The sequence below is a fragment of the Pelobates fuscus genome, chromosome 1 (genome assembly GCF_036172605.1).
Source record: "Pelobates fuscus isolate aPelFus1 chromosome 1, aPelFus1.pri, whole genome shotgun sequence".
Classification (NCBI taxonomy): Eukaryota; Metazoa; Chordata; class Amphibia; order Anura; family Pelobatidae; genus Pelobates; species Pelobates fuscus.
The window spans coordinates 482,579,653-482,594,302 of NC_086317.1; the positions used below are offsets into that span (position 1 = coordinate 482,579,653).

General features: G+C 47.0%; 1 protein-coding gene across 1 annotated transcript; it reads right to left on the reverse strand.

Moving 5' to 3' along the window:
* Positions 1-12,435: 12,435 nt before the first annotated feature.
* Positions 12,436-13,389, reverse strand: LOC134585883 (olfactory receptor 8U3-like). The gene has a single exon (XM_063441368.1). It carries the CDS (start codon positions 13,387-13,389, stop codon positions 12,436-12,438), a length of 954 nt encoding a protein of 317 aa, XP_063297438.1.
* Positions 13,390-14,650: the final 1,261 nt, after the last annotated feature.

Here is a 14,650-nt window from a genome sequence, read left to right on the forward strand (position 1 = left end):
AACCCCTTAACCGAATGGGCTCAGATTTGGACAGAGTGTTCCCCTAACCAAGACCTTTCAAGCGGTGCTGGACTCAAGGGTGTACCCCCTGGTTTTGGGGTACATCCATAACTGGGGTGAATTATTGTACAGTTTAATTGTGTTATGTGATTATCTGAGGGGAGGAGAGGTGGGGGAGTTACCCTGTGTATAATTGGTTATTTTCATCCTCCCCCTGGGAGTGCCCTGTGTGTGCCTTTTCCTAATAAAAAGCAGGCTGGATGTTCCAGTCCTCAGATCTTGTTTTGACCCTCAACACGGAGCTTCAGTCTCGTTATTGGGGGGATTCTTATTTACGCTCAAGAACTATTATTGGGAACTTATGCCGTTTGGTGGATATCGTTACTCGAGAGATTATTACTTCCCCTGGTTATGGTTCGTGGATTATACAGTATACGAACAAGGACTTGATACGGTGAGAGGGGAAGGTAGACTAAACAGTGACTTACTTATTAAGACAAAATGTGTCTTAACAACGTTTACCCAGGAATATAGAGACTGGGAACGTTTCTTGCCACACCTCCTATTCGCTTATCGGGAGGTGCCGCAGGAAACTACCGGATTCTCCCCGTTCGAACTGCTGTATGGACGCAAGGTCCGGGGCCCCCTAGACCTGATCCGAGAGCATTGGGAGGGGGAGACGGAGAACACAGGAGTCCCCATCATACCATATGTCCTAGAGCTTAGGGACCGCATGGAGCAGCTAGCCAGGTCGGTCCGGGCTAACCTCCAGGCGGCCCAGAGGCGACAGAAAGTCTGGTATGATAGAGGAGCACGGAAAAGGAGCTTTGAGATAGGGCAAAAAGTAATGGTTCTTAAACCCGTCAAAACAGACAAATTACAGGCAGCCTGGCAGGGCCCCTACCAAATAATAGAGAAAAAAGGAGATACCACGTACGTGATTGCCAGCTGCCACGACCCGAGCTTAAAGAAACTATTCCATATTAACATGTTGAAAGCATATCTCCAACGCCCCGAAGATGTGCTGGCCATCTGTAGTCCCGCAGCCGAAGACCCCGATAACTTGCCCATTCCCGACTTACTTACCCAGGACAACCCGGCCGATATAGTGGGCCAAGTACAGATAGGCGAGCGGCTTAACCCAGTAGAGAGGGAGCAATTGCAGCAATTGCTCCGAGAAAAACAGGCAATGTTCTCCCAAAAGCCAGGATTCACCAATCTAGCCACCCACCAGGTAGATACCCCCGGACAGCAACCCTTGAGGCAGGCCCCCTACCGCATCCCCGAGGCGGTCAGAGCAGGGATGAAACAAGAAATCACGGAAATGCTGAACCTAGGAGTCATTGAGTCCTCCGATAGTCCCTGGGCATCCCCGGTAGTACTGGTACCCAAAAAAGACGGTACTACCAGATTCTGTGTGGACTATCGGAAACTTAATGATAAAACCGTGACAGACGCCTACCCCATGCCCAGGGTAGACGAGTTACTGGATCGCATAGCCCAGGGGAACTACCTAACTACCATTGACCTGTGTAAAGGTTACTGGCAGATTCCCCTGGCCAGGGAGGCTATCCCCAAGTCGGCATTCGTCACCCCGTTTGGCCTTTATCACTTCAAGGTTATGCCATTCGGGATGAAGAATGCCCCGGCCACGTTCCAGCGCTTGGTGGATAGACTCCTTGATGGCTTCCAGGGTTTCGCCTGTGCATACCTGGACGACATAGCGATCCATAGCGCGTCCTGGGAGGAACACCTAACCCATGTAGGGATGGTCTTAGATCAGATTCGGGCCGCCGGCTTGACTCTGAAACCAGAGAAGTGCCATTTTGGCATGGCTGAAGTGCAGTATCTGGGTCATAGGGTGGGGTGCGGGAGACAACGACCAGAACCTGCTAAAGTAGAGGCAGTTGCCAATTGGCCCACCCCCACCACCAAGACACAAGTACTAGCCTTTTTAGGTACCGCAGGGTACTATCGGAAGTTTGTGCCTGACTATAGTGCCATTGCCAAACCCCTGACAGACTTGACAAAGAAAAACCTTCCTCGACAGGTCCTGTGGTCTCCCCACTGTGAACTAGCGTTTCAAACTTTAAAAACTGCTCTTGTGAATGCTCCCGTGTTGGCCGCCCCAGCCCCTAACAAACGTTTTATCGTTCACACAGACGCTTCCATGTTCGGGCTGGGAGCCGTCCTCAGCCAAGTAGGCGAAGACGGAGGGGAACACCCTATTGCCTACAACAGTCGTAAGCTCCTGCCACGCGAAGTTAGCTATGCCGCCGTGGAAAAGGAGTGCTTGGCACTGGTGTGGGCACTAAAGAAACTGACTCCTTATCTGTACGGGCAAGAATTCACTCTGGTTACGGACCACAATCCCTTGGTATGGTTAAACCGGGTCTCTGGAGATAATGGCCGACTGTTACGGTGGAGCTTGGCTCTACAACCCTTTAATTTTACCATCACTTATCGACCCGGGAAACAGAATGGCAATGCCGATGGATTGTCCAGGCAAACCGATATCAGCCCAGCCTAACCAGAAGTCTGGACAGCCTTAGTCTACCCCGAAAAGGGGTCAGACGGTGTCTGCCAGAGTGTTCCACAAGGAGGGAGCACTGTTACATCACTGTTGTCCCCTGTTATGAAAGCTTTATTCTGTCGCATACTTTTGGTACTTTGGACACTGTTCTGACTGATTTACAGTCCTCGTATGGTCCAGCACGAACCCGCTATGTAAGCCTAGAGGTGGCCGCCATTTCGGGACTTTGCACGTGTTCGCGGCCATCTTACCTACAATCAGCGGTGGTCGCCCATAATCATCTGGAACCAAAAACGGAGACCCACACAGGCGAACACCGCTGAGACCTCCAGGATCACATAACTCAGTGTTGGACGTACCGAACTACTCACCGTTCCGTAAAGCACTTGCCCTGCACATGGGGAATACAGCGACCCCAGGGATGACTACGGAAGACAAAGGGTTGTGGAGTTTTACCGTCCGAACGAAGACCGACCGCAAGGCCTAAACGTATGGAACTATTTTCGGCTGAAAAGTCCGTGCGGTCGGTCTAAACTTTAGAAGCCCCTAACTTCCGAACCGCTCATCCGAACGGGCCAGTTTTTGGATATGTTGGCCTCCAGAATGCAGGATGTATGGGTGTACCCCCTGGTTTTAGGGTACATCCAGAATATGGACAAAAGTATGTGTAATATAATTGCGTTACTTGGTTATCTGAGGGGAGGGGACATGTGGGTTGAACCCAATATGTGATTGGGTATTTTATGCCTCCCCTTGGGAGTGTCCTCTTTGTGTGTATTTACAATAAAAAGCAGGCTGGGCATCCCAGTCCTCAGTTCTTATTTTGACCCTCTATTCGCAGCCTCGACTCGTTTTGTGTGGGGAAAGGGTATCCTAGCTGCACCATAGCTAGGGGGAGATTCTACACTTACAGGTCTCTACCGAGTATCGCTCCATTCTACTCTTCAAGCCGGGAACCAGGACATCCAAGCGATCAAACCTCCTGCTAGACTGGAGGCAATCGTAACAGTAATCTAATAGCAGTCAGTATCCTTCAAGCGGGTGTGTCAGGCCTTCAGCGTGTACTCTGCCAACCTCTGCCACTGCACTTTGCCACTCATATCTGGTGTCACAATAGTGTGCATTTAAAAATAAAAAAAGTTTTTGACTGTAATCTAATAGCATTCAGTGTCCTTCAAGTGGGTGTCAGGCCTTCAGCGTGTACTCTGCCAACCTCTGCCACTGCACTTTGACACTCATATCTGGTGTCACAATAGCGTGCATTTAAAAACTAATTTTTTTTTTCACTATTATAGATTGAATAGCAGTTAGTTGTCTTCAAACGGGTGTGTCAGGCCTACAGCGTGTACTCTGCCAACCTCTGCCACTGCACTTTGCCACTCATATCTGGTGTCACAATAGCGTGCATTTAAAAACAAAAAAAGTTTTTGACTGTAATCTAATAGCAGTCAGTGTCCTTCAAGAGGGTGTCAGGCCTTCAGCATGTACTCTGCCAACCTCTGCCACTGCACTTTGCCACTCATATCTGGTGTCACAATAGCAGGGGCCGTCGTGGTCGTGGTGCTGTGATTCCCTTTTGCCCTAGAATAATGCCCAGTTTTCAGAGGCCACGTACCCTGAACTTGAAAAGTTATGAGGACATGGTTGACTGGCTAACACAGAACACCCAATCTTCTACAGCTTCCGCTTGGAACCTTGACGCACCATCCTCCTCCAGCTTAGCTTCGGGCACCTTTCAAGTTACCACTCACCCGCCTGCTGCCACCACCAACACTAGCACCACAGCCGCTTAACTTTATCTGTCAGAGGAGTTATTTACACATCTGTTTGAAGAAATGAGTGATGCGCAACCATTATTACCAGAGGATGCAGATAACAAGGATATGTCTCAGTCAGGCAGCGTTACATACATGGACGTACGGTGTGATGATGATGATGTTGTACCCGCTGCTGCTTCCTTTGCTGAGTTGTCAGATACAAGTGAAGCGGTTGATGATGACGATGCGTCCCTGGATGTCAAGTGTGTGCCCGCTCGGCAAGAAGAAGAGCAGGGCGAAAGTTCAGATGGGGAGACAGAGAGGAGGAGGAGGAGGAGATGAGTTGGAAGCAGGGGGGGAGTCGTCGCAAGGAGCTAGTGGCACAGTCAGACAGCATGCATCGGCACCCGGGGTCAGCCCGACAGCACGCCAATCAATGCATGCTGTTGCCACCACCAGAATGCCGTCATTGCAGAGCTCAGCAGTGTGGAATTTTTTTTGTGTGTCTGCCTCTGACAACAGCGATGCCATTTGCAACCTGTGCCAAAAGAAACTGGGTCGTGGGAAGTCCAACACCCACCTAGGTACAACTGCTTTGCATAGGCACATGATCGCACATCACAAATGCCTATGGGATCAACACATGAATTCAAGCAGCACAAAAAATCAAAGCCGCCATCCTCATCCTTTTCCAGCATCTTCAGCCACGTCATCCACTGCTGTCCTCCCTGCCCCCTCTCAACCATCCGCCACTCCGTCTCTCGCCTTGAGCAGTTCCCGCTCATCTGCCCACAGTCAGGTGTCTGTCAAGGACATGTTTGAGCGTAACAAGCCAATGTCAGAAAGTCACCCCCTTGCCCGGCGTCTGACAGCTGGCTTTTCTGAACTATTAGCCTGCCAGCTTTTACCATACAAGCTGGTGGAGTCTGAGGCGGTCAAAAAATTTGTAGCTATTGGGTCACCGCAGTGGAAGGTACCGGGACGAAATTTCTTTTCACAAAAGGCAATCCCCAACCTGTACTTGATTGTGAAAAATGAAGTAATGGCATGTCTGGCACACAGTTTTGGGGCAAGGATCCATCTGACCACTGATACCTGGTCTGCAAAGCAGGGCAGGTATATCACCTACACTGCGCATTGGGTAAACCTGCTGACAGCTGCCAAGCATGGAATGTGTGACTCTGCAGAGGAGTTGGTGACACCGCCACGACTTGCAGGCAGGCCTGCTGCCACCTCGTCTACTCCTCCTACTCCATCCTCTTCCATAACCTCCTCGGCTGAGTCTTCTTCTGCTGCTGCGTCTTGCTCCGCATCAACGGCACCCCCCCCCCCAGCTGGATACGGCAGTGTCACGCCGTCTTGGGTTTGACCTGCTTAAAGGCAGAGAGTCACACCGGACCAGTACTCCTGTCCGCCATGAACGCACAGGTGGAAAAGGGGCTGACTCCGCAGCAACTGGAGATCGGCAAAGTGGTTTGTGACAACGGAACAAATTTGTTGGCGGCATTAAAGTTAGGCAAGTTGACACATGTGCCGTGCATGGCATATGTGTGTAATCTGATCGTAAAACGCTTTGTGCATAAGTAAACAGGCTTACAGGACGTCCTGAAGCAGGCCATGAAGGTGTGTGGCCATTTCAGGCATTCCTACACGGTCATGGCGCACTTTGCAGATATCCAGCGGTGAAACAACATGCCAGTGAGGCGCTTGATTTGCGACAGCCCGACACGTTAGAATTCAACACTCCTAATGTTCGACCGCCTATTTCAACAAGAAAAAGCAGTTAATGAATATTTGTATGACCGGGGTGCTAGGACAGCCTCTGGGGAGCTGGGAATTTTTTTGCCACGTTACTGGATGCTCATGCGCAATGCCTGTAGGCTCATGCGTCCTTTAGAGGAGCTGACAAACCTAGTCAGTCGCACCGAAGGCACCATCAGCGACATCATACCATTTGTTTTCTTCCTGGAGCGTGCCCTGCGAAGAGTGCTGGATCAGGCTGTAGATGAGCGTGAAGAGGAAGAGTTGTGGTCACCATCACCACCAGAAACAGCCTTAATAGCACCGCTTGCTGGACCTGTGGCAACGCTGGAAGAGGATTGTGAGGAAGAGGAGTCAGATGTAGCTTTGAGGAGGAGGAGGAGGAAGACCAACCACAACAGGCCTTCCAGGGTGCTGTTTGTCACTTATCTGGTAGCCATGGTGTTGTACGTGGCTGGGGGGGAAGAACATACCTTCAGTGAGATCACTGAGGACAAGGAATGGGACATGAGTAGTTCAGGATCCAACCTTGTGCAGGATCCAACCTTGTCTTTCATGCTGTCATGCCTGTTGAGGGACCCTCGTATAAAAAGGCTGAAGGAGACTGACCTGTACTGGGTGTCCACGCTACTAGACCCCCGGTATAAGCAGAAAGTGGCTGAAATTTTACCAAATTACAACAAGTCGGAAAGGATGCAGCATTTGCAAAATAAATCAAAAAGTATACTTTACACAGCGTATAAGGGTGATGTCACAGCACAACGGGAATCTAACAGGGGAAGAGGTGAAAGTCATCCTCCTCCTCCCACGACCACGCCGGCAAGGACAGGACGCTTTACAGACGTGTTGTTGATGGAGGACATGCAGAGCTTTTTAAGTCCTACGCATCGCCACAGCCCTTCGGGATACACCCTCAGAGAACGACTCGACCGACAGGTAGCAGACTACCTCGCCTTAACTACAGATATCGACACTCTGAGGAGCGATGAACCCCTTCACTTCTGGGTGTGCAGGCTTGATCTGTGGCCTGAGCTATCCCAATTTGCGATAGAACTTCTGGCCTGCCCCGCTTCAAGTGTCCTGTCAGAAAGGACCTTCAGTGCAACAGGAGGTATTGTCACTGAGAAGAGAAGTCGCCTAAGTCAAAAAAGTCTAGATTACCTCACCTTTATTAAGATGAATGAGGGATGGATCCCAAAGGGACTGACAGTGGGTGATACATTTGACTAAAAAAGGCCTGATGAGATGAGCTGCCTTGGGCTAAAAATGGTCCACACGCTGCTGTATTTTAGCTCTGAATGCCGGTTGACTTATCCGCCACCAACTAGGGTTCAAGCCGCAATGTTTTAGGGCACTTTCTGCATGGGAAACAAACATCAATTTTTATGGCCGCTGCTACAGCAGCGGCTGAAACAATACCTAATTTTTCAGGCATGTGTACATGCCTAATTTTTTGGGCCTCTGGTCAGTGGCGTACACATGACCCATGCCCCCCCCCCACCCCCCCTGCGCACTTACTCTGCGTGGGCCAGGGCATGAACACATGGGGGCGGACACCTGGTTGCAGGGCTGCGACCCCTGCGACCGCGGTATGTACGCCAGTGAATGCAGATGCACACACACTTAAAGGACCACTACAGACACCCAGATCACATCAGCTCAATGAAGTGGTCTGGGTGTCAGGTCCCTCTAGTTTTAACCCTGCAGCTGAAAGCATAGCAGTTTCAGAGAAACTGCTATGTTTCACTGAGGGTTAATCCAGCCTCTAGTGGCTGTCTCACTGACAGCCGCTAGAGGCGCTTCCGCGATTCTAAGACACTGAACGTCCATAGGAAAGCATTGTGTAATGCTTTCCTATGGGCGGTTTGAAAGCGTGCGTGGCTCTTGCCGCGCATGCGCATTCGGAGCTGAGAGGCGGAGGGATCCCCAGCGCCATGGGAGTCCGGCGCTGGAGAAAGGTAAGTGCTGAAGACACACACACCCTCACGAACAAACGCATACACACTAGCTAACAGACACACACATTTACTGACAGAGACACTCAGCGGCAGACATACATACACACTCACTTACAAAACATACACTTTCACTGACAAACACACACTCACTAACAGACATCAAACAGACTCACTAACACACACACACACACACACACAAACACACACAGTTACACTCACTGACACTCACTAGCAGACACACACTCAACAGACACACTCACTGACACTCACTAGCAGACACACACACACTCTAACACACACACCAACACTCACACACACACTAACACAAACACACACTCACACACACTAACACTCACTCACACACACTAACACACACACACACTCACACCCAAACTAACACTCACACACACTTACACTAACACACACACTAACACACACACACTAACACTCACTCACACACTAACACACACACACACTAACACTCACTCACACACAAACTAACACTCACACACACTTACACTAACACACACACTAACACACACACCAACACTCACTCACACACACTAACACTCACTCACACACACTAACACACACACTAACACTCACTCACACTAACACTCACTCACACACAAACTAACACTCACACACACTTACACTAACACAAACACTAACACACACACACACTAACACTCACACACACACACACAAACTAACACTCACACACACTTACACTCACACTAACACTCACTCACACTAACACTCACACACTAACACTCACACACACTAACACTCACACACACTAACACACACACTAACACACACTTACACTCACACTCACTCACACACACACTAACACTCACTCACACTAACACTCACACACACACACACACACACTTACACTAACACACACTTACACTCACACACACACACACACACACACTAACACTCACTCACACTAACACTCACACACTAACACTCACACACACTAACACACACTTACACTCACACACACACACTTACACTCACACACACACACTAACACTCACTCACACTAAGACACTAACACACACACTAACACTCACACACACTTACACTCACACTCACACATGTCTCACACATGTTTTTTTTTTTATTTAACCCCCCCAGCCTCCTTACCTTTTGGAGTGCTGAGGGGATTCCCTGGGGTCCAGTGGTGCTGCTGGGCTCCTGGGCGGGCGGCCGGCCGGTCACTGGGCGGGCGGGCAGTCAGGCTGGCCGGTGCGCGAGGGAGCACTCTCCCCTGAGTGCTTCCTCTTCAGCTCCCTCGCGCACCGCGTACTGATACCGGCGCCGGAAGATGACGTCATCTTCCGGCTCCGGTATCAGTGCGGTGCGCGAGGGAGCTGAAGAGGAAGCACTCAGGGGAGAGTGCTCCCTCGCGCACCAGCCAGCCTGATTGCCCGCCGGGTGTAAGCAGGGCCAGCCTCAGGGGGGCCCGGAGGTGGCCGGCTCCTGGGCCCCCCAGGAGAAGAGGCTGGCCCATTGCGTACATACCCTGCGACCCTGGTATGTATGCCACTGCCTCTGGTGCTGCACTATGGCTTCAAAAACTAAACAAAAAAAAAGGCACATAACAGGGATTAAACTCATAGGAATAGTACTACTTAACACACCACTCCTATCTGGTGGCACATTAGATTGCACGCACAGTGCCCCAAGTTTGAAGTAGGAGGACCGACCAAGCATCTTTTTCCATCTCCCGGTTCCTAAAATCGATGCCATATACACGTCCCCTGATAGGGCGCCAGCTCGTTATTCTCTTGGGCGCCAGCTCGTTATTCTCTCTTTCACTTCACTAGGGACACTTTACTGCACTATGGGCACTTAGACCCACTCTTTGTCTTGCACAGTGTTATTCCTAGCCAGCATCTGTGATGGGAAATCAGGCAGTCATCTAAACGTTTAGATTGAGCTTTAGCTTAGAACACACTTGAAGGTGTTTAAGGAGAGTAGGGCTAGTTTAGAGGATTCTTCTTAGACCTCTCTGAGTCTTTATAGCCCTTCTACCTATCCAGCATTTCTGGAAACTAGCTAAGAGAAAGGGTGGCTGTGTGTCTGTGATACATTTAACTTTATATCACCTTATTGACACTTTTTATGACAGCATCACTCCGGTCTCCACACTCTCTGCCTATACCCATCTATTTAGAGGGAATTTCCTTGCCCCTGGCAATATTATAGAATAGGTAATAGTATTACCATTATTACACAATTAGCCACTATAGGGGAATGAGTATAGTATCCCCTTGTTATTTAAAAATGATACAATAAAGACTTTGGTCCATTACTCAATTTACTTTAACAAAGGGTACTAACCACGGTATTAGGAAGCATTACTATGCTATCCCTTTCTCCCTCTATTATACACCTATGCTCACTAGGATTTGTAGGTATCACTTTATTATAGTTGTCTAACCTTTTCCTATGCCAGTTTTAGATCTCTTTCTTGGGAGATTTTTTATTTTTTCAGTTTATTAGCATACCTGGGTACAAGCCCTCGTGGGGTTGGCACCACCACCTGACCACATTTCCTCGTTTCTTCCACTCATACCGCTTTTTCCATCTTTGAAGGGGTTTGGCGAAACAAGGAAATAGTCCTCTACTCGTAACAGTGATTAAACTGATAAGAAGAGTACTACTTAACACACCTTATAATAACGCAGAGAGAGGCAACGCAGAGAGCGGAGTCTGAAGAAGAGGAGTCAGAGGAGGAAGGTGGCTTTGAGGAGGTGGAGGTGGAACACAGCAGGCGTCCCAGGGGGCTTGTTGTCACCTTTCGGGGACCCTTGTTGTACGTGGCTGGGTGGAGGAAGAGACCTTCAATGACATCAGTGAGGACAAGGACCGGGACATGGCTAGCTTGGTATCCAACCTTGTGCAAATGGGGAGTTTGCGGTTGTGCAAATGGACTGTTTGCGGTTGTTTGCGGTGCGTTAACGGGGAGTTTGGTCTGTCACTGTGAAGCGGGCGTAACCCTTACACTACCTGATCGATACAACATCATACAGTAGGTCCCCCCCTCATTATTTTTATGGCCCCCACCCACCGCTCACGGGTGGGGGCGGGGGGGAAGACAGTAGGTCCCCCCATTGTAATTTATGGCTCCCACCCACCGCGCAGGCGTAGTGGTCATGGGGGAGGTCAGTAGGTTCCCCCCCTTATCCTTATTTACTGAATATTCCCCAGTATAACAATGTTTGGCATTTAGTGAATATTCCCTATTCTGCTCTGTGTCAGTGTGTATCAGTGTCCCTGAGGACAGGTGTCAATCCATATCTGCCAAGTGACCCTATGTAGGGGTTACAGTCTCTATTCTGCTCTGTGTCAGTGTGTATAAGGGTCCCTGAGGACAGGTGTCAAACCATATCTGCCAAGTGACCCTATGTAGGGGAAACAGTCCCTATTCTGCTCTGTGTCAGTGTGTATCATGGTCTCTGAGGACAGGTGTCAATCCATACCTGCCAAGTGACTCTATGTAGAAGGAACAGTCCCTATTCTGCTCTGTGTCAGTGTGTATCAGGGATCCTTAGCACAGGTGTCAATCCATATCTGCCAAGTGACCCTATGTGGGGGAACAGTCCCTATTCTGCTCTGTGTCAGTGTGTATCAGGGTCTCTGAGGACAGGTGTCAATCCATATCTGCCAAGTGACCCTATGTAGGGGGAACAGTCCCTATTCTGCTCTGTGTCAGTGTGTATCAGGGTCTCTGAGGACAGGTGTCAATCCATATGTCAAGGTGTCAATATGTCATATGTCAGGTGTCAATCCATATCCATTGTGATTTAGGAAAGTTAGTTGATTTATGCCCTTTATGGATTAAAACCAGACTCTGCATCAACTGTGTAATTTTCCATGGGAGTTTTGCCATGGATCCCCCTCCTGCATGCCACAGTCCAGGTGTTAGTTCCCTTGAAACAACTTTTCCATCACTATTGTGGCCAGAAAGAGTCCCTGTGGGTTTTAAAATTCGCCTGCCCATTTAAGTCTGTGGCGGTTCGCCCGGTTCGCCGGTTTGCGAACGTTTGCGGAAGTTCGCATTCGCCGTTCGTGAACCGAAAATGTTATGTTCGCGACATCACTATTCAGCTACTCTGAAATTTCAATTTAAAATTTATATTGAAATCACTTTAAATTCTTACTTTACTAAATAACCCTTTTACATTTTAACATTATTTAATATTATGAAAAACATTTGAATATTTAAAAAAAAAATTGATGAATTGACATTTTTAATGAGATTTTTTATATTTTAATATTTTGAAAATATAATTGTAAAAGTTTAACCATAAACAGTAAATACTTTTGAAAGCTTCTTAAATTGAGGTCTTAATTAGGTTCAAGGCCATTAGAAAACTTTCATTAACAGTGATTGCATGAGCAGCTGGTCTCAGTGTGCTTGGTCCTTGACATATATATTTTTCAAATTGAGAAAATTAATCATCTTGCTTCTGAGAGCTACTGTCCGTATTCCATATATGATTGGGTTTATAGTAATAGATATTGTGAGTCCAACTACTCCCAGAACAAGGTGTAAATTGTTGGACAAAGCACCAATGTTAAGTCTGTGACGAAATGAAATAAAAATGACTGCACCCATAAATAAGGAAAATGCAATGAGATGAGTCACCAGTGTGTGGATGGCTTTCTGACATTCGTCTTTGGAGATCTTCAGGCAGACAGTAAATGTTTGAATGTAACAATAAATTACTATCATTTCAGATACAATTATAAGAAAAAGAGTAGTAACAGTTCCAAATATATTATTTACAGTTGTATCACCACAGGACAGTTTGAGGAGAGACAGTGTTTCACAATAGACATTGTTGATGTTTGTTCCACATAAAGTGAGTCTTGCAGTCAATATCACAACCACCGCTTCATATGTGAAGGACACAATCCATGTCACAGCTGCGCATCTCAGAGCTTTTCCATTTGTCATTAGAGTTGGATATCTCAAAGGGTAACAAACAGCTAAATATCTGTCATAAGCCATAACAGTAAACGTCAAGATTTCAGTGCAAGCGGAGCATTGTATGCAAAATGCTTGGACAAGGCAGCTGTGGATCGAAATGGTCTTGGATCCAGAAAGCAAATCAATCATTAACTTGGGGAGAAAAGCTGTGCTCCCAAACATCCCGTTACTGATCAGATTAAAGATAAAAATATACATTGGTTCATGGAGACTCGGCTCAGTTCTGATAATACACATAAGGAGAGAGCAAAACAACATATTAGAGATATAAATCCCCAAAATTATCACAAAATATAGATATTTAAATGTCTCCATTTCCTGAATTCCAACAAGAAAAACATTGATACTTATCAAGGAAATATTTTCCATCTTTGTTCTCTAAATCTAAAAAAGTCTGCCCTGTGATAGATATTTTATAAAGAGAAAAAAAAATTCTAATTGCATCCTTCAAAAAAAACAGAACTAACGTAGCAGTTACACTGTGTCTGTGACTAGCAATTCTGTGTCTGTAAAATGAAATGGTTTGCTGAAGCTGTGCTTTTTATAAATGTATTTCAGTGAAAGATAAGATCCTTAAGGATTAGTTCTTCTTCAAAGCATGACAACGGAACCCCAGAGGACCATACACAAAACTAACAATATGAAAATGTCCAATGTATTAACTACTAGTAATAATTTATCTGCATATCTAATTCATGAATATTGCATCATGTTGCTGATATTTTCTTTTTCTTATGGTTTTGAATATAACTAAAAAGTAAGCTGTGATATTTCAGTGCCATTTTGTAAAGCAGATTACCTTTTACATGACTATAGTGTGTGTCTATTTAAAAAAAAAAAAAAAAAAACCAACAATTAACCAACTAAACAAAAGTATTCTTAGGGCATAGAGGAGACATACTGACTAGGAAATAGCAGCTGCAGAGGAAAAGCCACAGTTTCATAGAAAGGGTATGTGTCATGTTAGTAACTTCCAGAGGTCCAGACCAGTATTGGACCAGTATGCAGGCCCTCCACTCTTTGTGGTCTGATTAGTTAGATATTTCCTCAAACTGGTCTGCATTCATGATCGACACTGAACAGAGACCCTGAAAATCTAGACTTAGCTTGTTTTCTCAAAGATTAACAGCTACCCTGTTGCAGTGATCTCCCACTAGCATCAGGCTAGTCACCTTTCACAGCAAAACATTGTAGGGTAGGTAAAATAGGGTCAGTAACAGTTTGATTGTCTGAGTGTGAGTGTTTATGACTGAGTTTGCTACATCTGGTTTTGTGTGTCTGAGTGTGTGGAAATGTGTATCCAAGAGATTGTGAGTATGTGCAGCAATTTGTGTGTGCATCTGTGTATGTGTGTTTTTGTTTTATATTTATGTGTGCCTGTAACAGGATTACATGACTTAATCTGGTTTATTAAATGCAAGGCACACTCAATTTATACACAGATCCACAGCATGGGGTCTCCATACAAAGAAATATAAACCCCTCCCAGACGTCCCTGTGTCTGGGAGATAATTGAGTCCAAGACCGGTAACTCAATTATCTCTCAGTTACAGGGAACCACATAGAAAATACCCAAAAGCCACACTAAATTTCCACAGGAACCCACAAGTCTTATATCCCTGGATAGCCC